The sequence below is a fragment of the Astatotilapia calliptera genome, chromosome 17 (assembly GCF_900246225.1).
Source record: "Astatotilapia calliptera chromosome 17, fAstCal1.2, whole genome shotgun sequence".
NCBI lineage: Eukaryota > Metazoa > Chordata > Actinopteri > Cichliformes > Cichlidae > Astatotilapia > Astatotilapia calliptera.
The window spans coordinates 1,098,076-1,124,020 of NC_039318.1; the positions used below are offsets into that span (position 1 = coordinate 1,098,076).

The 25,945-nt window shown below is 43.7% G+C and overlaps 1 protein-coding gene across 3 annotated transcripts; it reads left to right on the forward strand.

Moving 5' to 3' along the window:
* The first annotated feature begins 208 nt into the window (after window positions 1-208).
* mkln1 (muskelin 1, intracellular mediator containing kelch motifs) lies at window positions 209-25,770 on the forward strand. 3 transcript variants are annotated; one of them, XM_026146342.1, is made up of 18 exons: window positions 209-332; window positions 1,356-1,425; window positions 5,777-5,919; window positions 6,449-6,537; window positions 6,619-6,728; window positions 8,935-9,127; window positions 9,223-9,339; window positions 9,575-9,640; window positions 14,389-14,501; window positions 14,607-14,819; window positions 16,934-17,155; window positions 17,242-17,371; window positions 19,743-19,890; window positions 21,024-21,138; window positions 21,751-21,890; window positions 22,533-22,635; window positions 23,893-23,947; window positions 24,841-25,770. In XM_026146342.1, exons 1-18 carry the CDS (start codon window positions 253-255, stop codon window positions 24,960-24,962), a joined length of 2,229 nt encoding a protein of 742 aa, XP_026002127.1. In that variant the 5' UTR covers window positions 209-252; the 3' UTR covers window positions 24,963-25,770. The 3 variants fall into 3 exon arrangements, with proteins under 3 accessions (XP_026002127.1, XP_026002129.1, XP_026002130.1); XM_026146344.1 differs by having other exon boundaries at window positions 9,223-9,300; XM_026146345.1 differs by lacking the exon at window positions 209-332 and adding an exon at window positions 842-901.
* The last annotated feature ends 175 nt before the right edge of the window (window positions 25,771-25,945 follow it).

Here is a 25,945-nt window from a genome sequence, read left to right on the forward strand (position 1 = left end):
GCTTTTTATGTTTTATCGATTGAAATTAACATGTTTCAGCTGGAATGATATTCGGAAAAAATGATAATTTAAAAAAAAATACGAGTTTTGTTACGATGAATATGAAGAGCTGACGTGATAACTGTATCGTGCAGTGTGTTCATGCTACCGAGGAGGCTTCGTAAACAACACAAATATGTGTACTGTCTCTTTAAGAGCTGTCAATATTCGCTCCTTGCTAACCTCTTGCTGTCTGTTATTTTCTGCAACAAGATGGCTGTCGCTCCCGAGAGCAGAGTCCTCACTTTCAGCGTTTTTAAATGGAGCTCTTACTCGTCTACATATTTACCTGAGTGAGTATCTTTCCCATCCTCTGGCCCAGCGTATGCATTAGGTTTTGCGGTGGAAGGTGGTCTTTTGTCATCTCGGCGCACTTGTGTTTCTTCCACCCTGCGCGACTGGCCTAGCTTGTCTGCGAGCAAGCTAGCGCTAGCTACCGTGTGGGGCGTTTGGTTTCGGATATTTAGCCGCCCGATAATGATAATGTTGTTTTTCCGCTAAACGTTTGTTGGAAGCAATAGCTTACGATGTACTTTCTGTGTGATGAAATGACGCTCAGTAATTTCTGTGAAATGTGTGGGCAACTAAGGGACAGTTTCCTACTTCAGTGTAGGATATCAATTGGAGCGTTATCTCAAAACGTAAACAAAGCAACTGAATGGTGTATTCTTCTCTTATAGTTATATTATTCGAGAGTGACAACCCCGAAAACGTGGCATTGGAACACGCCCAGATTATTCTTTGTTACTTCCGTTGTCACAGCTGTATAATATTTTACGCTTTGATTACGTAGTGTACACTTCGGTATCTTAATACGTGAAAAACGAACGTCCACGTTAGCTAACTGGACTCCAGAGCTGAAGTAGGCAACTAGCTGTTGTTATCTAACCATAGAGCTTTGCTTTAGCAGCTATGCTAATGAGCTTGGTTATAGGCTACCTGAAACTGTTGCAACGAAAGGAAAACTTACTTGTCGCTCACGCCAGCACCCATGTTTTAATCTAATATAAACGAAGTCACCCATAGTTCCGCGGCTTTCGCCTGTTGCTGGTTCAGCACTCAGCAAACAGTTCAGCAGTAGCTGACTTAATGCTAGTTGGCTAACAACAACAGTTACCTAAATGAGCTTTCTAACAGAATGTAGCGTGACTACAAGAAAGTAGTTTTGTTATGTGATAAATCTACTGTCATAAGCTTCCAGGACACACAGACCTGTATTCGGCTCAACCTTGCACTGCTGTCTTTCCGCGTTTTCTGCTCACTTGGTGGGATGGTATTCCACAGTGGGTAAATACTTGTCTCTTTATTTTGTTTAGGAATATCTTGGTGGATAAACCTAACGATCAGTCCTCCAGGTGGTCTTCTGAGAGCAACTATCCTCCACAGGTAGGTTCATTTCTGATGAGCTTTAATTTTGTTGACGTGGAACAGCAGTTGTCTATGAAAGTCGTGATTTGTGTAGGTTCATAGCGTCACAGTTCATAGGTAATTGGCTTGGCTAATTAATTAACATTAATATTTTAGAGAGGGTGCATCTTGTGAAGGTGCATAAACAGGAAACTGCAGTCTGCACAGAGAGGCCAATGGGATTGAGAAACCCTTTGCTTTACTGGGAATGCTCTTTGGGAAATTTTGACATTTTAAGATGGGGCATTTGAAAACATGTCAATCACACTTCTGCGTCACGTCTGTGTTATTACTGATACAATAACCAGTACTCCATTTTCTGTAACCTTCTCACCAAAAAAGTAAGTTTGTTTGTTTTAAACAGGTAACACTTGTGGGAATTCTTCCTTTGCATTTAACTTGATGGGTTTTCATCAACTTCTGTAACTCCACTTGAACACTTACATTCTTTGGCTCGACCTTGCTCCAGCTGTTGCTGGTAGACCATCATTCATCATGTCTGGTGCTTTTCCTCTTTATTGTTATAATAATAATAATAATAATAAATGATGATGATGGATTGGATTTATATAGCGCTTTTCAAGGCACCCAAAGCGCTTTACAATTCCATTATACATTCACTCTGTTAGACTTATTTTTCTTGCAGGTGTGAATTCTCAACAGTTTATGCCGTTTGTGTTTTACAGTTTAATAAAAATGAATCCAATGTTATTCAGTAGAACTATTAATGTTTATTTACAGTGTTGTTTTCTAACTGAATGGTAAAGTCATGTGAAAAGCATACCTATGCTTTCAGTTGTTTGGGGGGGTTGGCCTCGCTTACAGTGTCTTGCTGGGCTTGTTTATATTTGAGTGCTCAGTACATGGAATATCTCAAGGCTGACCTTGATCTGCCTGAATGTAACATGGTTTTAAGTCAGGTCTCAGTTACTCAAGTTGATGTAAGAGTAGTGAGTGGATTAAAAGCTTCTCAGCAAGTGTGAATGTGCCTAAATGTGATATTTAAAAAAAGTCAGTTATACACAAACTAACTGAAATAATAATTCAAAGGGTTGGACAAAGATAAGAAACATTAAGTGAATGTTTGTAATTCATAGTAAGGAGATGAGATGCAGCTCTGTCATCAGTTTTTACTTTAGGTCCAACAAATGTATCAATGTTAACAAAAAGGACGTTTATTTTGTCGATTACAAATAAGATGATAATAAAAAAGTGAATAGGAATTGTCTTGATATAAGAAAAACCTAAAAAAAAAACCCCCAAATAGTAAAGTTTTAATACCAGATGAGACAAATATGACATTTTTGGCAAAAACGATTCTATGTTTGGGCAGAATGAATGCCAGTATCTAAATTTCGCATGTGAAGCATCATGGTCTGGGTCTATTTTAACTAGGGCTGTGCACTATGACCAAGATCTCATATCCCGATAGAAGACATTTATCGCCCCGACAACGGTATATGTATCACAAAATTTCACATTTTCTGTAAATTCTGTGGATCTCAGGCAGCTCGACTTGTGTAAAGTGTTTTCAGCTGGGCGTCGTGTAGCTGGAGTCGAGTGTTTTGACTGTAACGGCCGCCATTTTCTTTGTATTTACTACCTTTGAGTCTGAGGTTTATTTTGAGCACCTGACGGCTCTTTGTTGCTTCTCATCCGTAAACTCCCTCACATGATTCTTGCGTAGGTGTATGAAAAGGTTTGTCGTGTTTGAGTCTGAGGTAGGGCTGTTTGATATAACGATATATATATCGGGATATGAGATTTTGGTCATATCGCACAGCCCTAGTCTGAGTTGGGGTTCGTTTTCCTGCATAATTTTACAGTTTTCTGGTCTGTGTCAGACATAAACAAACCATATGTTACAGAGGGAGCCCCTCGTTTAGGAGTAAGGTTAGAGAACTTTAAGGAATGAATGTAGCCACTACGGTGACCATCAAAACCATGAAAAAAAACAAATGATAGCTTAATATGAAACGACAGGCGTTTTCATATCGTCTTTAGATATATGTCGTTCCTTAAATCGAACAGCCCTAATTTTAACTATGGCCTGGATGACTGAGAGCCTACACAGGCGATGTAGATTAGCTACTCTTAGCTACTCTCTTATTTCCCAGGGGGTTACCACAGTGCACGGATCCCCATTTCACACCAAATACAACCTTCCCATTTATCCAGGTTTGTGACGGGTCCTCGAACAGCAGCACGACTGCAGGAGGCTTCGTTTTTAAGGCTTCAATTCCAAAGAGTTCACTAACTTTATCTTGCAGCTGTATGAGGAGGTTCCACCTAGCAGTGAGCAGCAACAGCAACTGTTTACGTTCACACTTCTGAAAGAAAAAGTTTGCCTTCCTCTCTCTTGAACTCATTGACTCCCTTTGACAACACCGTCATAGATAGTGTTGCACGACTTTGAGGTTAAATCTGAAAGTTTGCATTGACTGACAATAGGAAGTGAAACATTGCAAAACAATGGTTAACCACTCACTTGGAGGACTGAGCACCCCAGACTCAAAATACTCTGTTTCTAGTAGAGCAGCTGGGTGTTACGCAGGCTTCACAAATTCTAATAATTCTGCAGCTCAGGTATGTCCTTTATGCTTTAAATGAAGGAAAACTGCAGGAATCTGCCTGTAATTTAGAGTAGGAGTAGGCGGTGTTTGGATGGTAGAAAACTGCTGGTTAAACAATTGATTTGTCAATCTAAAGTAACAGTTCCCCATGAGAAATGATGCAGAACATTTCTTTCCATTTTTTATAAAACGTGGAGCATAAACTAAACAGTTTTGGGGCTTGGGGGGCATTCTGTCCTCCCCCTGGGAGATTGCATCCTTGCCGATGGGATCTGTTCATAAAGAAAACAACACTAAGATTGTTCATTTGTGCTGCTTCTGAAAACCACATGATCGAATCCCAGAGTGGAAGCATTTTCACACGAATCCACACTGACAGCAGCAGGTCATGTAGCTCACCGTCCACAGGGAAACCTTCAGCGTTGGGATACGTTTTTAACCCTTTAAAGCCGGTCAGAGCAGCACGCTCCGTTTTGCGTAACTATTTTTAAATCCCGGTAGCTCTGCAACCGTGTAAGCTAGCGCAATAATTTTTTTTGCATATTAAACCGGAGGAGTTGTACTTACATCTGATGCCATCAGCTTGTCCTCGGTCACGGTTTCCTTCCACATATAGCTTTGCAAAAACTGCATAAAAAGCACTTGCAGCAACAAAAACATAATATTCCAGAAACAGGTTTTGCCGATCCGATCAGCTGTTCGTAACACTTCCTACGTCCATCAGCGTGAACTATCGCATGTCCGCCATGACCTGCCCGAAACCGGAAGTGACGTCATTTTGTGGAATTTATTTTATTTTATTTTTTTTTGCAAATTTGCATTATAATATTTATTTTCATTTTTCCTGCAGTATATAAAAATTGGTGTATTTCAAAAATAAAACTATGAAGACTTAAAATAAATTTCCTGTGGTGGGAAACTATTTTGTGCAACTTTTAACTTTTTTGTATTTACAGTTTTGAGGGATAAGTTTTTGTAGTTTTTCGCAATTTATGTAATTACTATGCACTTAATGCAGACATATTATTAAAATTTGGGCTGTAATGGTTGCAACTTGAAATGCTCCCAAAAATGGCCCCACAGCATGTAAAAATATACTATAAGCTCTGGTGGACTTGGTTCTATGGCAGGTCTTAAAGGGTTAAATTCAAACTGGTGTGATTGTCCAAAACATGACGTTCAAATCAGTAGCGTACCCCCACCTCCATCGACTAATTAAAAAACTGTGTGCCAAATTACTGGTGAGTAAATTATAACCTTGGATGTGAGTCGTCACGGGAGGGTGATGGGAGGAGCCCATTGTTTCATCACACGTTGTCTCATTACAAACACAAAATGGAAAGTCAACTCAGTGTTGCTACTTTTTTATTTACCGTAAAGGTGGGGAGTTTGTGTGATTCATTAATGCTTCATTTCAGATTGATATTGATGCTTTCACAGCGGATGTGAACATGTTGGTCTCTGTGGATTTAAATGTTTTCACATTTCCTGTTTAATCGGTGCTGTGGCCATGGGTGGATTGTCATTTGATGTCTTGGCTTGTTAGAGCACCAGTGACATGTGGATGCAGTTCATAGTGTGTTGTGCTGCCACTTACCTGATGCTGTAGTCGTTTAGATAAGGAGAGAATCCCTTCACAGCGACGGGGCAGGCATAATTTCAGGCAAATTTCCTGGAGCTCTCTACAACCACTAAATACGTCATAACTCTGTTCTGTGCTTTCAGTCTGTTTCACCTGTCTTGATCTCTTTCCACAGTTTTTAATCTTAAAATTGGAAAGGCCAGCAATTGTTCAGAGCATCACCTTTGGGAAATATGAGAAGACTCATGTGTGCAACTTGAAGAAGTTCAAAGTGTTTGGTGGGATGAGCGAAGAAAACATGACCGAGCTTTTGTCCAGGTGAGATGCCCCTGTAGCTTCAGGGAGACATGTTTCTGTGTTTGTCTGGTCCTGTAGTGTCTTTATTGGTAGACACAATACCAGGAGAATGACAGTGCCATCAGAAGTGCTCTCAATTGTGGCTGTCGAGACGACTTCTAGTTGACAGAAATTCACTGGTTGAACAGATTTTTAAAAAAAATTGTCTTAAGTAATAAATTGCCTCAGGTGTTATGTTGAATTTGAACTTCAATAAATACAAATTCAAAGAACAGAGGATTGTAGTAGTTGTAAATGTGCAACTTCAATTGTTGCAAATTGTTTCTGGAGAACCTGCAACTGGCAAATGAGTCCATCCAGCTGAAGAGCTGCATTAGCAGGCTGCATGTTTGTTAACAGCCTGAACTGCAGCTGCAAGGCCACACATGAAGTCTAGTTAGCTGCCAGAGGTGGAGGGCTGTCCAGCAAATGGATTCAGTCGGTATCTCAACTCACCAGTAGGATTAGTGAAACAGCTGTGTCATGTTGATTGTCTTTCTCCATCTGCCAGTGGCCTTAAGAATGACTACAACAAGGAAACGTTCACCTTAAAGCACAAGATCGACGAGCAGATGTTCCCCTGCAGATTTGTCAAAATAGGTGAGAGCAGTTTGGCACGCTTTGTGTTGTCATGTGTTTGTTGCTGTTAACACTTCTTACCACTTGTTTGTTTAACTTCAGTGCCTCTGATGTCTTGGGGTCCGAGTTTCAACTTCAGCATCTGGTACATTGAGCTGCATGGAATTGAAGACCCAGATGTGGTGCAGCCCTGCCTTAACTGGTATAGCAAGGTAGGCCTCAGCCTGGATGTTAGAGGGGTGGGGCAGAGGTGGAAGAGTGGATTTGCCTTCCTGCGTAATATCAGCTTGAATGAAAACTTCTGGGATGTCAGAGGTGCTGATTACATTTGGAAACCCACAAACTCAGTTTGTCTCTGGGACAGTTTCTTTAATTGCATTCACATAGTTTCACTTCTGTCTTAAATTCATGTGTTGGATTCCATGTAATTTATGAATATCGTAGTTTATTACTTAATTACAAAAGATAGTTTGGCCTCTGTGGATTTTAGGCCATGCCTTTCAAATGTAAGCAAAGAAAAACCTGCAGAGCCGAGCTGGCAGGCTCCTTTACTTTTGTTGTCTTAAAATATCTCCAGACTGCTGACAATTCTCATCGTCCGCCTACCTGCTCACATGAGTTAATGTTGCTGTAAAGTGGTATCGTGTGGTCTCTGCTGTACATGTGTTGCTAGCTTAATCATTAACTTGCATATGAAGGAGCCGGGACATTATACCCGTGCTTCTTACGACCACATCGTTTCTTGTATATTTTACTACAACATGAAGAATATAAAATAACTGTACCTGCTACTGTTCGAGTTAACCAGCAGCAGCCGTGTTCTGATCAGGGAGGTTCCTACAAACAGAGAACTAACAAACTGCTGAAATGTGTGGTGCTTTTGGATTAGTGACTAACATTAACAGTGCTAACACAAGCCATTCCTTCCCTGACCCGTAACCATCAACAATATCTGTGCATGTGGTTTGTTGCTGCTTCACTAGTTCAGCTGTTTCCAGTTTACTTTAGTTTACAAATTATAGCCAATATACAGCTGTTTATTTAAACATCTCAGAGTGCGCCCAAATGCTTGATGGAGCTGCAGACGCTGGTGATAGCCTAGCATACTCTGCCGGATGGTGGACGTGTACATGCTCATGCAAGTTAGTCGTGTTTGAGTACTTTGCTCGCACTTTACATCTGCACAAGCAGCACACCGCTTTGAGTACATCCTTAGGTTTACCCCTTTCATCCAAAATTGGCGACTTATATATATATTTTTTTAATGCTGTCAGTGTTAATGTGCCATCATCACGACTAACACGATTAATAATTAACCCATCTGGAGCACAGACTGAGTCAAAATCCCCAAAATGTCTCTGTTAACACATTTCAGGCAGTTTGTTCAAAGTTTGTTCATTCTCTCTCTCACACACACACACACACACACACACACACACACACACACACACACACACACACACACACACACACGCTTTGTGTAGGACCAATGCACAGATACACCGGTCCCTTAACAATGGCAGAAACATTTAACTAACTATATGAACTAGTCGTGCACAGGACGACAGTAGCCGCTGCTCTGAACAACAGTATCCTGCAGGTTTTGGCAGGCTACACCTGTTGGGTGTTTGCATGGCTGAGCGGCTGTATCTAGTCCTCCAACTGTAAAGCATCCAGTGCGGTGGTGCAAAGCACCCACCCCTAGACGCTATGGAGCAGCGGACACGTGTTCTCTGGAGTGATGATTCAGGTTTCTCCATCTGACAATCTGATGGATGAGTCTGGGTTGGTGGTTGCCAGGAGAATGCTACTTGTCTGACTGCGTTTTGCCAAGTGTGAAGCTTGGTGGAGGGGGACTGTGGGGTGGGACTGTTGGCTCAGCCCGTTAGTGAAAGGAACTCTTAATGCTTCAGCAAATCAAGACACTCTAGACAATTTCATGCTCTCAACTTTGTGGGAACAGTTGGGGATGTCGCTGTCCTGTTGGAACATGGATAAGGGAGTTTGGTGTGGAAGAACCTGACTGGCCTACACAGATCCTGACCTCGACCCCAAAAAAGCACCGTTAGGATGAATTGGAGTGGAGACTGGGAGCCAGGCCTCGTCCAGCATCACTGTGTCTGAGTTCACGAATGCGCTTCTGGAACACGATGCTCATAACCACCGTATGGATTAAGAATCGAACGTCGCTTGAGTTCATATACGTGTGAAGGCAGCATAATGTAAAATACTAGACTGGTGGCATCATGCGCTGCGTTGTGTTTTTGTTTTTAAAAAAAGCTTTGAGGCGTAATACTCAACCTTCAGTGTCATTTGGTTTCACACGTGTTTGATAGACCTGATGCTGAGTCGGGTGTGGTCCAAGCATTCGTGCAGTGAGTTGAACTCATCAGTTTGCTCTCCATCATGTCCTTATAGTACCGAGAACAGGAAGCCATCCGCCTTTGCCTGAAGCACTTCCGACAGCATAACTACACAGAGGCCTTCGAGTCGCTGCAGAAGAAGACTCGAATAGCTCTGGAGCACCCCATGCTAACCCACCTGCACGACCGACTGGTGCTGCAAGGAGACTTTGATGCCTGTGAGGAGCTGATAGACAAAGCTGTGAGAGGTATGCAGCCATAGTGTTTGTTCTGACTGAGAGAAATGCTCATGGGATTACGCTTGTTTTCTTTCTCATATTTGATTCATGTGTCCTCTTGCTAGACGGCTTGTTTAACCAGTACATCAGCCAGCAGGAGTACAAGCCCAGGTGGAGTCAGATCATCCCCAAATGCAACAAAGGTACAAGCGCCCAAGAAATCAACCACGACGAAATGAACAGTGAGCCCATCTTTCCAGTGGGAAATGTTCCCGCTTATCACACATTTCAATACATGCTGACAACTTTGCCACCTGTCTAAAGCAGCGCTGTCTTTCTTGTCTGTTTGCTGCCCCGCCCATCCCTTCGCTCCACCCCATTTTGCCTGATCCACGCCTCACCTCTCTGCTTCGTCGTCTGTCCCCCCCCACGCTCACACTCCATCTTTGTCTTTTCCATCCTCTTTTCTCTTTGCAGGTGACGGTGACGACAACAGGCCGGGGATGAGGGGAGGACATCAAATGGTCATTGACGTCCAAACTGGTGAGACTCACACAGCGCACTGTTATGACTTGGCTATGACTCACGTCCACCTATGCACACTGAGCTCGCAAAGCTCTGCTGCCGTTTAATCAAATGAACCCTCCACAGTTCCCCCACCTCGAACGTTCTCCTTCCAACCAAACCGTTCTATTTGTAAAAACACATTAATCTCGGCTTTTGTTTCGACAGACGCACCGCTGCTTTTTAATGAATTAATTTATTTTAACCCTTGGATCTGACAACATTGTTGGCAGTGTACTTCCCTGCTGGCTGCCAGGAAAAACAGAAGCCTGCATTGTTAGTGTGTGTATGTGAGACTGAGTGATGCAGTGTCTGCAGCTCGTGTATGAGCTGGGAGAAGGCAGCATCTCTGCTCTGCATCAGGCAGCACACACTGACCTCTGTGTCCCACCACAGGAGTCGTGGTGCAGGACTTCCCAGTGATTTCTCTGTCCGGTGCCTGATATCGTTTACATTCTCGTAATTAGTGTTATTTTATTTTATTTAGAATTTCTTGTCAGTTTGTTTTATTTATTTAAACACAAGGAAGGACCAGTTAAGCTATGGCGTCACAGCCCCTGATCTGAGTCCCTTTACTGGCTGTTGGGATTTGTACTGTACATTCTGGTTATGATGAACCGCTCTCTATTTGAACACACAGCTTATCTGGTAAATGTTTACGGCATGAGAGGGACAAAGGGACAGAACACTTGGTTATCCAGGGTTTTCCTGAGGTTTCTGGATGATATGCAGCATTTGTTGTGGTTGTGTGGGAGGCTGCACTGATTGTGTTTCAGTAAAGCCTGTTGGTTTGGACATTTTGTTGTCATTACAACAATTTACATGAAACAATACAAACACAAAGAAAAACTCTGGAAGACCTTTTAGAAAGCTTGCACAAGACAACAGTTTAAAAAATGACAGTCTGGCTGCTTGGAGGCAAAATACAAAGAATGCAGTAAATTTAACATTTAACAGTACACTTACAAAGTTGATGAATATATTTTACTCAGTAATTTAACAATAAACTTATACCATATAAAATTATATTTCTATCACATGAACCTCGAGTCCTTTCAGACAGTTGCCACGTGGTGGGAGTTATTATAGCGTGACACGTGGAAAGCTGCAGTTAATAGTAGGGCTGTGCGATATGACCAAAATCTCATCTCCCGATATCAGACATCTGTCGTCCGATAACGATATAAATCACAAACATGTAACATTTTCTGTAAATTCTGTGAATCTCAGGTAGGTGAAGTGTTTCCAGCTGGGCGTCGTGTAGCTGAGTCCAGTGTTTTAACGATGCATGAAACGATACATTTTTAGACATAAGTTGTAACGGCGCCGTTTTCTTTGTGAGTATTTATTACACGGCGTGCTGCGGGGAAAAGCCTGTTCTAACGTTTGAGTCTAAGGTTTATTTTTTTAGCACCTGGCGGCTCTTTTTTTACTTCTCATCCGTAAATAATCTGCTCTTTCACGTGATTCCGTTTATTTTGAAAAGTCTCAACAGGATCTTGAGCTTTATTGTGAAAGGTTTATGTGGAACGTAAACAAGCGGACACGTGATGGTTTTACCGTCGTTGTTGCTAACGACAACGCATAAAAACAGGCGCTTGTCCGTCCGTAGTGTGGTTATATAAAATATAAGAGAAAGAGAGAACTTTAACTAATGAATATAGCCACTACAGTGACATCAGAACCATGAACAAATATTACTGTAAACCGTTTATTTTGCGACACCACGAAACAAACGATAGCGTAAAATGAAACGATAGATGTTTTTATATCGTCATCCGATATATATCGTTACATCGAACAGCCCTAGTTAATAATGTGATTAACAAAATACAAACTAACACCTGAAACATGTCAGCGGAAACCAGTTTGTCTTATGTTGAGCTGAGGATGTCAGCAGCTCTCAGCTCCCACGCCAGCTGGTCGAAGTTTGCATTGCAAACATAAGATAAGATAACATAAGATAAGATAAGATAACCTTTATTAGTCCCACACGTGGGAAATTTGTTTTGTCACAGCAGGAAGTGGACAGTGCAAAAGTTATGAGGCAAAAATTAGAATACAATAAGAATAAATACAGTACACAGCTGTACAGAATAGAATACAAATACTATATACAGTAGAATAAAATAAAATAAATATACAATAAGATAAAAATAGAATACAAATACAAATACTATATACAACTGAGTAAAAATACAACGATGCCAGAAAGGATTATTGCACTTAGTATTATTGCATATGTATGGATGTGTGTGTTTGTTCAGTTAAAGTCTTTATTATGGAGTCTGACAGCAGTGGGGAGGAAAGACCTGCGAAATCTCTCCGTCCCACACCGTGGGTGCCGCAGTCTCCCACTGAAGGAGCTGCTCAGTGCTGTCACAGTCTGCTGCATGGGGTGGGAGATGTTGTCCATCAGGGATGACAGCTTAGCCGCCGTTCTCCTGTCACTCACCACCTCCACTGGGTCCAGAGGGCATCCTAGAACAGAGCTGGCCCTTCGGATCACCCTGTTCAGTCTCTTCCTGTCCCCAGCAGAGATGCTGCCGCCCCAGCAGACCACACCATAAAAGATAGCAGAAGCCACCACAGAGTCATAGAATTTCTTCAGGAGTGGGCCCTCCACCCCAAACGACCTGAGTCTCCGCAGCAGGTACAGCCTGCTCTGCCCTTTCCTGTAGAGGGCGTCTGAGTTATGAGTCCAGTCCAGTCTATTGTTCAGATGAACACCAAGGTACCTGTAGCTGTCCACAGCCTCAATGTCCATACCTTGGATGTTCAGTGGTTGCAGTGGAGAATGCTTGTGCCTGCGGAAGTCTACCACCAGTTCCTTGGTTTTACTGGCGTTGATCTGGAGGTAGTTCAGCTGGCACCAGTCCACAAAGCCTTGGGTCAGACCTCTGTACTCCTTGTCGTCCCCATTAGTGATGAGGCCGACTATTGCAGAGTCATCAGAGAACTTCTGCAGGAAGCACTGGGTGGAGTTGTGGGAGAAGTCTGCAGTGTAGATGGTGAAGAGGAACGGAGCCAGAACCGTTCCCTGTGGGCCCCCGTACTGCAGACGACCCTGTCCAACACACAGCCCTGAGTCCTCACATACTGTGGTCGGTCGGTGAGGTAGTCCAAAATCCAGGTAGTGAGGTGATGGTCCACTCCAGAGTTCACCAGCTTGTCCTTTAGAACCGAGGGAAGAATGGTGTTGAAGGCACTGGAGAAATCAAAGAACATGATTCTCACAGTGCTTCCAGCGGTCTCCAGGTGAGCGAGGGAACGATGTAGGGGGTGAATGACGGTGCCATGGTGCCAACCAAACTAAACCAATCATACTCATGTCATGCTAGCTGCCTTCATCTGACAAGACCTGCAGTCAGCAAAAAGATGGACTGACAGGAAGGCACGGAGGCTGTTTTTGCAGAAATGTTGATTTGCTCTGTAGTTTTAGCTCGGCCTCTAGATGATGATACAAAATAACATTTTTGTTATGGACTTTCAAATGTTGCTTTATGGCAGAATTATTAATTATTGGATATAATTACATATATTTGCCTCATTCCAAGTGCTCATTTGCAGCCGTTTCCAGGCTTATGTACACTCGGTCATATACATCATATACTGCCACAGATGCTGATATGCTTAAAAAGAACTTGAATAGGGGATTTCCACTTTGTATGAAGCAAGCACATCATGATCTCATGGTGAAACCAGTGTTTTATAAACACCCTGCTCATATATTCCTTTTCTTTCCCGTCACCTTTTGTTATGTTTTTGCTTAATCGCCCTTCTGGCACAAAACGGGCTTTTTAACAAAGCTGTTGCTTCACGAGCGTCATATTTACCTCCACACAGTGTGTCACTTCAAAGGGGGAATGTGATCTGAAAGCACTTTAAATCCCAAATTCCTGCTAATCCTTTACACAAATCAACCGATTGTTGGTCGTTTCCAGTGACTCATAATACTTTGTGTCTTTACAACTCATTCTCGCAGCTTCCTACATCTCCCATCTGCCTGAGCTACACTGGCCTGAATTTGACCCAAACAAAGTTTCACAACAGAGAGAGCGCTTTAAAGAGTCATGCTACATTGCAACGTGCCATCTCTCGGCTTGCTTGTCAAATCATGGAAAATGTAGCTTTAGCTTTCCCCTGTAAGCGAAAGCATAAATCATCTCAATTTTGCATGTTTGCATGCTGACCCCGTCTGACCGAAGAGTCCGCTGTGCAGAGTAGACCACCGTTTGAACCCCCACCACCATGTGTTATTGATAAAACGTAGTTCTGAACAGAGACTTGTGATGGTGGGTGCTGTGAACTGCAACATAATATCTTTTCTGATTTCATGTACAATAAGAAAACAGATGCTTATTTAACCTCCTAGGACCATCCACATATGTGGACGTCACATTTTGGGACGTCTAGACCAAAATACTTAATTTCTCTCTACAAGGGCCTGATATCCACTTACAAGGACATCATGCTGCCACTGTTCTATCAAAATTTGAAACAAATGTCCTCATATGTGGATCTCATTTTTCTCAGAAACAAAAATTAGGTAAAAATCTGGTGATGCTTTGTTTTTACATTCTTTAGGTCCCAATCAGCCCAAATAGCAAAGACACGTTCAAAATGCTGAAAGAGTTCAGGTCGTAGGAGGTTAAGGGAAAAACAACAACCTTGTTTGCAGGAGCATGGTTACAAAAGGCTCAGTGCTGGTCATTTCTAACCCACAGAGACGGTGTACCTGTTTGGAGGCTGGGATGGGACGCAGGATTTGGCAGACTTCTGGGCCTACAGTGTGCAGGAGAACCAGTGGGCCTGCATCTCCAGAGACACAGAGAAAGAGGTGATCAAACACTCACCAGTGTCTTCTGATTGTTTTTGACTAGAAAAGAAAAATCACTGTCTGTGCATGTTAGACATACGTGTAAGCATGTCTCCTGTGTAACAGAGTGGTCCGAGTGCTCGCTCATGCCACAAGATGTGCATCGACTCACAGCGGCGACAGATCTACACGCTGGGCCGCTACCTGGACTCCAGTGTCAGGAACAGCAAGTCGCTGAAGAGCGATTTTTACCGCTATGACATAGACGCCAACACCTGGACGCTACTAAGCGAGGATACGTCGGCCGACGGAGGGCCAAAGTTGGTGTTTGACCACCAGGTAGCTGCAAAGGCAAAACGATCTCTTACACTCCACTTTCCCTCCATATTCAACATCCTTTGTCCCGTCCATTCACCGTTCTTCCTCTGTAGATGTCCTAAACCTTTAAGCCGTCCTCCTCCTCCTCTGTCTGCAGATAACTCGACCTGACCTGTCCCTCTGAGTTAATCATTATCAGTCCTGTTCCTTCCTGTCACTTCCAAAAACAAAAATCTTCAACTGTGTCACCTCCAGCTGCTTTTTGTTAGTGCCTCCGTCTCCAAAGCAAACATCATAACAGGTCTCACCATCATCTTGGGCACCTTCCCTTTGACTCTTGCTGCTAACCTTCTGTCACACATCAGACCTGACACTCAGCTCCACTCACCCCCGTCAGTTGCTTAGTTGACTCCAGTTCTTTAAATACGTGTACTCACTGCATCTTCCTCGTGTTTGTCCATTGTGTCCGAACACTGTCGGACACAACAGGGGCCTCCACTCCTGAACCAACAGGAGGTGAGATGGAGGGGCTGTGTGTAGTCTGAACCTGGCTTAAGTTTAACAGCTCAAGGAGAAGCCTTACCTTAGCTGATTAGTAATTGCAAATCTTTAGTTTTAGCTCTAAATGTCTTTAATTTTTGTTCACACATTTTTAAACATTTCCAACCTTCATGTACGTGGAGTAAAAGTATGTTTGCACTAGGTGTTCACCCCGTGACGTATAAATAAATACAACTCTTGTATTCGGTGCATCGTTTCCTTGCGTACGAGACAAAAGGATTCAAAAATGTTTTCATCAAACCTGCACATAAATAAAGACCACAGGGGGAAAGGGTAGGTGCACCTTGTGTAGTTTCCTTGTGTATGTCAGATAAAGGAAAGTGGCACAGCTAATGTTAAATATACATTGGTTTCATTTCACTGCTGCGTTGGTTTGAAAGGGCTTAGTCTTGCTGCCACTTTTAGCTCCAGCAGAAGTCAACTTGAGTCCTGGCTAAGCCCAAGCTGAAAAACACGAGCAGCTCTTTGTGGTCATACTCTGTAGCTGCTGCTGGCGTTCATGTTTGTTTGATCGACAAAGCTGTGACGCACACGTGACCTCACAGCAACAGTGGAGACTTGTCTGTGCTGTGCTCTCCTCACTCTTTGAGAGGCAGCGTTTAGATGCTGCAGCTTAACTATTTTTAACATCATCCAAAAGCAGCTCTAAGATGTCACCTTAGGGTTGGGGTGAAACTAAGGCAGATGTTTGTCACTTTGGACCAGGGCTGTTGCTGGCGACCAAGAAACGTTCAGGCATCAAGTTAAACTTGAAAACCAAGAGCATTTTAAACCATTTTCCACATTCTTGCTGCTTCACAGCGCAGCACCTCACATCCTGCATTATCAACAGCACATGTTCTACTAAAATATGATATGAAAGTGTGTTACTACAGAAGAGCTTAACTTATTATTAAAATATACCAAATATAGATCTGAATCCATCAATTTGCTCCCACTTATTTTGAAGTTGGATCTTGGGTGCAGCAGGAAGCCCAGACTTCCCTCTGGGCCCTCCTCCTCCTGGGAAACACCGCCTAGGCCAGTCGATAGGTGTAATCTCTCCAGCGTCTCCTCCCAGTAGGACGTGCTGGGCCTGAACGCCTTACCCAGGAGTTGACAGCCTTAGCTGTCTCCTCCTGATGTGGAGGAGTAGCACTAATAGAGAGCCCATCTCATTCTGATGGTGTTAACAAAAATATCAGCCTATTAACGGATTAGTTTTTTTTAAACAACGATGCGCCATCTGGTGGCAGATGTCTGCATAACATTTAGGACAATAATTGACCAGCATTGGGCATCAAATTTAAATTTCAACAGTTAGTTAAACGACTCGTAAGAACAGCAACGAGCAATCGAGTAGTCGTGTAGTCGCACACATCCCCACTTTGGACATTTGTTAGGCAGAATGATTTTAAAGCTGAGTCGTGTCCAAGAAAACACAAGGCAGTTAAAAAGCTTCAACTCAAAAAAAACAAATGGAGAAAATGTAATGAAGGAAGCTTTGATTTAATCTGAAGCATTTAAATCAAAGTAAATTAGTTTCAGCTCAGAGATGCATTTTTATTAACAGTGACAAACTGCTCTTCCTGCAGATGTGCATGGACTCTGAGAAGCACATGATCTACACGTTTGGCGGTCGGATCCTGACGTGTAATGGAAGCGTGGATGACAGCCGGACGTCGGAGCCGCAGTTCAGCGGCCTGTACGCCTACCACTGCCAACTGGGGACGTGGAGCCTCCTGCGGGAGGACTCGTGCAACGCTGGCCCAGAGGATGTTCAGTCCCGTATCGGGCACTGCATGCTCTTCCACACTGTGAGTGCGTCATTGGATCTATTTCTGAGGACAATCCCGTCAGCGACTGACTTTAATGTCGGCCATTATTTCTGTTTCTTCGCCAGAGGAACCGCTGCCTCTACGTGTTTGGTGGTCAGAGGTCAAAGACGTACCTCAATGATTTCTTCAGTTACGATGTGGATGGAGATCACGTAGAAATCATATCTGATGGCACCAAGAAAGACTCTGGGATGGGTAAGAACATCTCATATTGGATGATGAGGTCCACTGGTTTATAGAGCTGCACACAGGGAGAGACGACACAGATTAAGCTATCAGTAACAACAAATACAGGTGGCCTGTAATCATCGTAGCGTATTTTCAGACCTCATCAGTTTTTTACACTGCCGGGTTTCAAAAGTGGTGATTTAGATTTTAGTGGTGTCCCTCATCAGTCACCGAGTGTCAGCTCGACTCGGTTCACTTGAACAGCGTAGCTGGTACCAGGTATTATACTGAGAAACCCTGAAAACCAAGTTGAGCCGAGGAACCGTTGGAAAAGGAGAATTCGCTGTTTTCTATTAGAGGAATCACAGATCCTGTATTCAGGGCAGTGCTCTACTTTAAGCGTATATTAAGGGTTTGTCCCGACCCTGAAAACGAGGCGCTACTGAACACATCCCTGGAAACAAATATCACCCTTTTATTAAACTAGCTCGCTAGCTTCAGTTCTGAAACGTATTGATAAATTCATACTAAAAACCTACAGCTTTGTTTGAGAGCACTCCTCTCGTGGTAGATATTCATTTGCACGTTTGTGGTAGCTGCCTCGTAGTCTTCTGGGCTCTGTTTGACTCAGCTACATTAACAATATGATAAAATGATCGAGGCTAATAGATTCTGTGAGCTATCAGAACAGAGATGACGATTGTCTGGTTAAGGAGCTCCTCCACTCTTCAGACACTTCCTGCCAGATCGACTAAAATGTCTGCTACAGTCTCAGCTTCACCTCAAAGCCAGTATAAATAGACCTTGTCTACCCACCACTTACCTCTGTCTTACCCTGCTGGAGCTATCATCAAATCTGTATGATTTGATGAAAAATGTGAGCAGGAAAGAACCGAAAGGATTTGATTATGAAGCCAAACACGTCTCATGTTGATGTGAGCTCAGCACTGAAACGCCAGCTTGTCCTGTTGTGCTGACTGGTAACAGTCGACTATAACAGATGTAGTTTGCAGGGTGAAGCTAACACATTCGGTTCTTGAAGTTGTTGGAGGTTTTTTGTTTGTTTGGTTGGGGGTTTTTTTGAGGGCGGTGCAGGCAGGTCGTGTTGGTTTGTGTGTTTGCTGATGTTTGTTGAGCTGATAGAAACTTTGCATTTACGATGACCTGACAAACAGAAAACGTCACTCCCTTCATGCACGCTCCTCTTCGGTATCGCCAACTAGATGCTGAACTGCAGTCACAACATATGCACATCTGCACTTCTTCCAGTGTTGTGCCAAAACTCCAAACCGGCCGACCCCTGACTGCGACTCTTCATCTGTGTTTGTGTGACATCCGCTGCTGATTCGTACCTGAACACACCTGCCTTTCATAAGGCCCAGTGACCTGAAAGAAGTCCAGTCAAAAGCCAAAGTATACGAGCCTGTTTAAGGAGTACAAAGTACAGATATGTGTTTAAAAATTTAAGGAACAAAGGTATAAATAACTTATATTATTACTACTCATTGACCCAGTATTGGCTCCCCTCACAAAGCTTTACAGTCTGTTGCTCTGTCGGAAATATCATTAATAATTCATTAAACACACATTTGTTGAGTCGATCAGTTGAATTTCACACATTTAAATGGTAATTTTCCAGAAATGAAATCAGCACCACAGCATCTCATCCTGAGTCAGCTGAGTGCTGAGCTGTCAGCAGCTTATTTCATGCTCTGCCCATCGTGTGGACGATTCAGGGAGGGAAAAGCAGCCGTGCTGACAGTGGAGTCACGATTCCATGTTGCTGCTGTGAGCTGAGCTGTGGCTACTGTTTCTACTGGACATTTGCGCTGCATTAGATTGACCTGCCAGCGTCATAACGTGTGAACGTTTTGTTATAGCTGACCCAGAACTCCGCATTTGTGGTTTTAATTGAATTCCTGATTTTATGAAATGGCGCAGTATGAAGATGTAAACGATGTGTGCTTCAGGCCTGCAGGCAGACTCGAGCTCCTCGTTAGGATTTCATATCATAACCGTGCACAGTTCCTCCTGTGCTTCGCTCTAATCATTGATCTGCAGAGACCCCGCCCCCGTGCTGTTTTAACCTGGCTCGATCCTTTAGCCCGCTGTAATCGTAGAAGATCAACCGTGTGTGTTGGGATGTCTGATCACACCGAGCTGCATTTGCATGCTGTTCATTGTTTCTTTCTGTGTCAGTCCTTGTTGCCATGGTGCTCGTTGCTATGTTATCGAGTAGTTTTCTTTGATGGCCCCTAACGCTGCCGCTTTCTTTCATTTTGTGGAGACAGAAGTTTTGCTATTATCAGCTTGAAACCCTGACCTGATTTAGCTAAATCAGACCTGCAGGTAAATGTGTTTGTCTTTGACCGTCTGTTTGCTCCGCTTGTGTATGCAGTGCCGATGACGGGCTTCACCCAGAGAGCCACCATCGACCCTGAACTCAACGAGATCCATGTCCTGTCTGGCCTCAGTAAAGACAAGGACAAACGCGAGGAAAATGTGCGCAACTCCTTCTGGATCTACGACATCGCCCGCAACAACTGGTAGGAGACGGAGAGATAAACACTCGCTTCGTCCTACTAAAAACTTCCTCTGATCATAACCACAACAACACTCACAGGAAGTACTTTCACACACCAGCTCTTTGTAGCCAAGATGTTCACCACAACACACAGCAGAGCATGCATGCAAACACTACTCGCATGCGCTTCGCACTCAACATTTCTATACAAATGTCAGCACTGCAGAGTATTTCACGACCTCTCCACACACAGCGCTGGTAATCCCTGAGAGGTGTGTGTGTGTGTGTGTGTGTGTGTGTGTGTGCGCGTGCGTGTGCGTGGCGGTGTGTGCGGCTGTGTGTGCGTGTGTGTGTGTGTGCGTGTGTGTGTGTGCGTGTGTGTGTGCGTGCGTGTGTGTGTGCGTGCGTGTGTGTGTGTGTGTGTGTGCGTGTGTGTGTGTGCGCGTGTGTGTCTGTGCGTGTGTGTGCGTGTGTGTGTGTGTGTGTGTGTGTCTGTGCGTGTGTGTGTGTGTGTGTGTGTGTGTGTGTGTCTGTGTGTGTGTGTGCGCGTGTGCGCGTGTGTGTGTGTGTGTCTGTGCGTGTGTGTGCGTGTGTGTGTGTGTGTGTGTGTCTGTGCGTGTGTGTGCGCGTGTGTGTGTGTGTGTGTGTGTGTGCGTGTGTGTGTGTGTGTGTGCGTGTGTGTGTGTGTGTGTGTGTGTGCGCGTGTGTGTGCGCGTGTGTGCGTGCGTGTGTGTGTGTGTGTGTGTGTGTGTGTGTGTGTGTGTGAGAACAGGCTGCAGGCCTCCGTGTTCCTGAACATTGAGTTCAGTAAATGTTCTTGTACTCTGTGTCCAGTGAAATCCTTCAGTGAGACACCTGCAGCATCGTGTGAGCGGCTCCCATTTCTTTGAGACAGCCAACTTTTAAACGTTGGGGCGTAAACATTTTTCTTAACTCGATCAAATGGTTGTTTGAGGTTTCACACTTGGCTTTATGATTCAGGTTTAGGTTGGAGTTGTGGGTTAATGTGACTGGAAGGACTTGGAAATGCAGTATTGTCAGTAATGCTTCTCACAAATGTGTGTTTGTGCTGTAACAAACAGTTGTTCCCGAGGGCTTCAGGAAGTGTTGTGTATCTTTACCGCTGATGTAAGTTGTGTGTGTGCTCCTGCTCAGGTCTTGTGTGTATAAGAACGATCAGGCAGTGAAAGAAAACCCAAGCAAGGCTCTGCAGGAGGAGGAGCCATGTCCACGCTTTGCTCACCAGCTGGTCTACGATGAGATGCACAAAGTAATGTACACTGTATTACACAAACACAGCCCAGCTCCCACTGCCCGTTCACACATCTGGCAACACGAAGCGCTTGCGTAGAATTTCAGTGCTTGCAAAGTTGAAATGTTTACAGTGAAAAAACAAAAATTCAGTTAATGATGCTTTAAACTGTTTGTAGGTCGTCCCCTTTTCCTTAATAAAGAAGGAGAATCACTATGAACAAACAACTATGTCACTTGCAGAATTTAGATTTGCGCAGCTTGACTGAAGTCCAGCATTTTTCCCTTTGACATTCTGACCGATGTTAACCTAACAACAAGTCTGACCTTTTTTTATTTTAAGTGCTTCAAACTGTATTGTAAAAGTGAGACTTCCTGTGTAAACAGACAGCAGGTAAATGTGAAGGAAGTGTGGATTAACAGTGGAGTGGAACGAAGCCTAGTACAGGCCTGGTTCGTTTGCATCGGGCCTACAGCTCGATCAGATCAACACGTATTTTAGAAGCTAAATTCAGATGAGAGCGGTGTGTTTTATTCATACACCAACAGGCAGATTTATCTTGTGCACATATCTAAAACATACTAAAGAGTGAATGATAAATGTATCTTATCCTTGTTTGTGTGTGTGCAGGTGCATTACTTGTTTGGGGGAAACCCCGGGAAGTCTTGTTCTCCTAAGATGCGCCTGGATGACTTTTGGTCCCTCAAACTGTGTCGGCCCTCCAAGGAATACCTGCTCCGCCACTGCAGATACCTCATCAGAAAATACAGGTCTGTGCCTTTAAAAGCTACCAGCAGCCAGCAGTGTAGTCTATACCCTGAACCCTTTACCTTGGAGCAGTAATGCTCAGTAAGTATTCCACCTCTAAAGTGAACCGTTTATCAAGTTTAACGTGGAATCTTCTGGATTTCTCTCACGATCTAAATGATTTTATTATTGAGATTCTTCTTCTACTTTCATATTATTTCTTACTTCACATATAAGCTGTTTCTCACTCCCAGCCGGCTGCAGCAGAGAGCTGCCTCTTCATGAGCCCAGCACTCCTGGGGGCTTCTTCTTGTTAAAGAGTTGTTTTTTCTTCCCGCTGTGACCAACGGGATAAACTAACAATAAATATGATTTTTTTTTAAAATTGCTTCATTTATAGTTATAAAGTTATAAATTGGGGCAGCTTTTGTGACTGTGGTGACATGATTTGCATACGTAAAGTTAAAAAGAGTAAGTGTAACTGTAGCAGTAGCAATGCAGAGGTGCAGATCTGTGTGAGAAGGGATGAGTACTTCCTGTCTAGCACCTTTGGGAATCTAGCATGCACTTAGTTGCTTTGCTTCTGTTGCCATCAAGTTGCCAGTAGCTGTAACTGCAGCCTCCTCTGTTGGTATTCATGTCATCACTGTGTGTTGGTTTCACAGGTTTGAAGAAAAGGCCCAGTCAGAGCCACTGAGTGCACTGAAGTATCTCCAGAACGACCTGTCTCTCACTGTAGACCACACAGACCCGGATGAGACCAAAGAGGTACAAGATTTCCCTTAAACGTCTACGTTTGTATACAATCCAGTCTTTTAATGCATTCATATATGTGCATATAATAAAACTGAGAATATTAAGTAGTGCTGTCAAAATTAACGTGTTAATATTAATCCGCCATCACGGGCAACAGGATTACAATTTTTAACACACCTGGAGTGCAGAGCGACTCAGAATCCCTGCAGTGTTTCTATAAAGGCATTTCGGGCAGTTTGTCCAAGTAGAGTCAGCTGCGCACATGCGCACGGGGCAGCTGGTGTGTAGTGACGGCCAGCTGCACCAATCAACTCGATGTGGAAGATGATAAACGCGCTTCGGCCCTCTCCGTGGGAAATTTAGCATTAAAAAAATAAGAGGGAACAGTCGACCCACATAAGGTATTTTGCACGTTGTGCAAGAAGGAATTCTGTTTTCACCGAAGCGCTTCCAGCTTAAAATATCACATTGACTCGAAGCACACGTTAGCCAGGATGCTGCTAGCACTTTGGCTAACGCCTCACCCAGCTTGGACACTCGCGGAGCATCGGGGCCTCAGGAAGTCGACCTCGGACACATCGACTGACGCCACGCGGAACAAACTGCAGACCTGTTAACATCACTGAGAACCTTTACACAGCTTTGGTTCCTCGTTCGAGCACGTGAAGCCTCCCCAAGACAGACAGAGAGAGGATACATGTTTACAGAGTTTTTACATGAATGTTCAACATGTTAAGTGCGATGTTTGCCCTTTTTTCTCGAGTCTGTTTGCTCATGCAAAATGAAACGTGATTAATATAGAATAAAAATAAATGATGTTTAATCATTAATCCAAATTAATCCACAGTTCCCCTGTGATCAGTCTGCATAAACATTTTAATAGTTTGACAGCACTAATATATATATTAGTGTATACTTCCCTATTAGTAGCTTGTAACTGCATAAATGTCAGTTACAAGCTTAAATATAAAGTTGAAAAAAATGTAATTACAGCCAGGCTATTGATCAAGTAATTGCGATTAATCGCGATTAATCACGATGTATTGACAGCACTGCTTTAAACACTTGCTGGTTTGTGAGTAATGCAGGCGTTAAGCCTCTGCTGCAGTTGGTAGGTTGAGTCTGTGTAGACAGACGTGAGCTCAGGTGTATCCTGCCCTCATCTGCATTCAGACCGGCGCAGCACCTGCTGCAGCAGGACTCTGATCAGTGCGTTTGTTTGTTCGTTGCTGTTGAACGTTAAAGTGACGTTTGTTCTGTGTGCTTCAGTTCCAGCTGCTGCCCTCGGCGCTCTTCAAGTCCAGCTCTGACTTCATCCCTCTTGGTAAGAACCTGTTCAGAGTTCATAAAAGCTCACGCTCTGCACACATGGGAACCATCAGGTTTATAGTCTTTATAAAAGTGTGACAGAAACTGCAAGTGGAGAGGTTTTCAGAGTAAAAGTTGCACTTAATGAAACAAGTTGGTTGCAACGCTGAGGCACAACTTTTACTTTGAAGGCAAATGGTCTTCGTTTCACAGTTCCACTCCTGCGCAGAGTGCCAGTGTTTGTAGAAAAGACTCTGCCAACCAGTAGGGGTTAGGCATTTTTCCCTAGAGATGGGTGGTTACCATGGGATGGGACCATGGGTCACTGACTGGTTTACAGTGAGACTGAAGCTTTACCAGCGACTGCCATCCACCTCCAGCAGCCACTCAGTCTGTTGGATAATAATCTTTCTTTTCCCCTCGTTATTCCCGTGTCTCTGGAGAATGATTCATTGATTGTCACATGTCCCAAATGCTGGACAAGTTAATGTCACATGGTCACCAGTCATGTGTCTGCAAAACCTCAGTATTTCACTTCAGGCAGCACTTTTGTTCAGGTTGATGAAGGTGCAGGATTACCAGATATCTGTACAGCCTGTCTTCACTGCACACTGACTAAAACCAGCTTGTGACAAACGTCATCAAGAAGGTGCTGAAATGATATTTTATTGCTTCCTGTCTGTGTTTCACAAACTACATCACATAAACAAAAGAGGGCTGATGTAAAGCCATATATGTGTCTACATGATTACTTTGAGAGGTTGTGTGCTGAGGCCTGATTCTGTGCATTGAGTCTACACAGATGGTTTCCAGTCAGCATCTTCTAGACCCGGCCTGAGGAGCAGAAAGCATGGCGCTCTGCTCTGTACATGCGTCTCTGCTCACCTGCGTTTTCTTTCTCCCCCTCAGGTTTCTCAGACATAGACCAGACGTACGCTCAGCGGACACAGCTCTTCGATACGCTCGTCAACTTCTTCCCAGACAGCATGACTCCACCTAAGGGCAACTTGGTAGACCTTATCACGCTCTAGCCCCTCCCAGCCTGCCGCTCGCCACACTGCTCTGACTGAACGCCCAGCCGCACACACCGTGTGGAGACAGAGACCAGTTATTTTTCTATTCTGGAACGCCCCCTGCTGGTGGGATCACACTTCACCCACCTCCACCCCACTGATCTGCTGCTATCACGGGCTGCGTTACCATGACGATGAGGGCAGCAAACACACACACACTGCTGTCCTTGTTGAATACGTGAAATTTCTACAACAGCCTGAGGGTGTGTGTGTGCGTGTGTGTGTACACGTGTGCTTTTTTTCCTTTTGTCTTGCTGATGGAGACTGCAGGAGCCAAGCCCAGCGCATCACTTTTGTTTTTGTTTGTTTTTTGTTGTTGAAGCTAAACACAAATAATTTGCACATTTGTTTGCTGACTCTTCTTCGATCTGTGCTTTCAGAATCAACCACACATGTCCATTCACATGTTTACATCTGAGGCCAGTTGTTAAAAATTAAGATTGTGTTGTTTTTTGTTGTTTCTCCTATAAAACCACATGTCAGCGTCATTTTAATGAGTTGGTAAGCTGGCTTTCCTGCAGCACCTGCCCCTATTTATGAGCGTGACGGCTGCACAGGCTGGAAAAAGTCAGCAGTTTTAAGCATCGTAGGAACAATAGAGGAATGATTCTATGAGATAAAGTTTAATATATATATATTAAATATATAGGTATATAGGTTTTGGTTGCTATCCCTGTAAAACTGGCTGATAACAGTGAAATGATTGGCCTGTCGTTGAATTCTGAGTGGATGTACAGAATATGTAAATATACATATAGGAATTTGCTCCACGTGTCCTGGGCTTGTGTCAGGTCATGCTCTTTCTCCCCATCCTTATCAACAAATGTCAAAAACAAAAAAACATCAGGGTCCAGTCACTCTGTGGCTCCACATTTAGCAGTTACTTACTAAGGACAGTTTAAACGAGACGTGAGTGAGGTGCTGGTGCAGGTATCCACCGT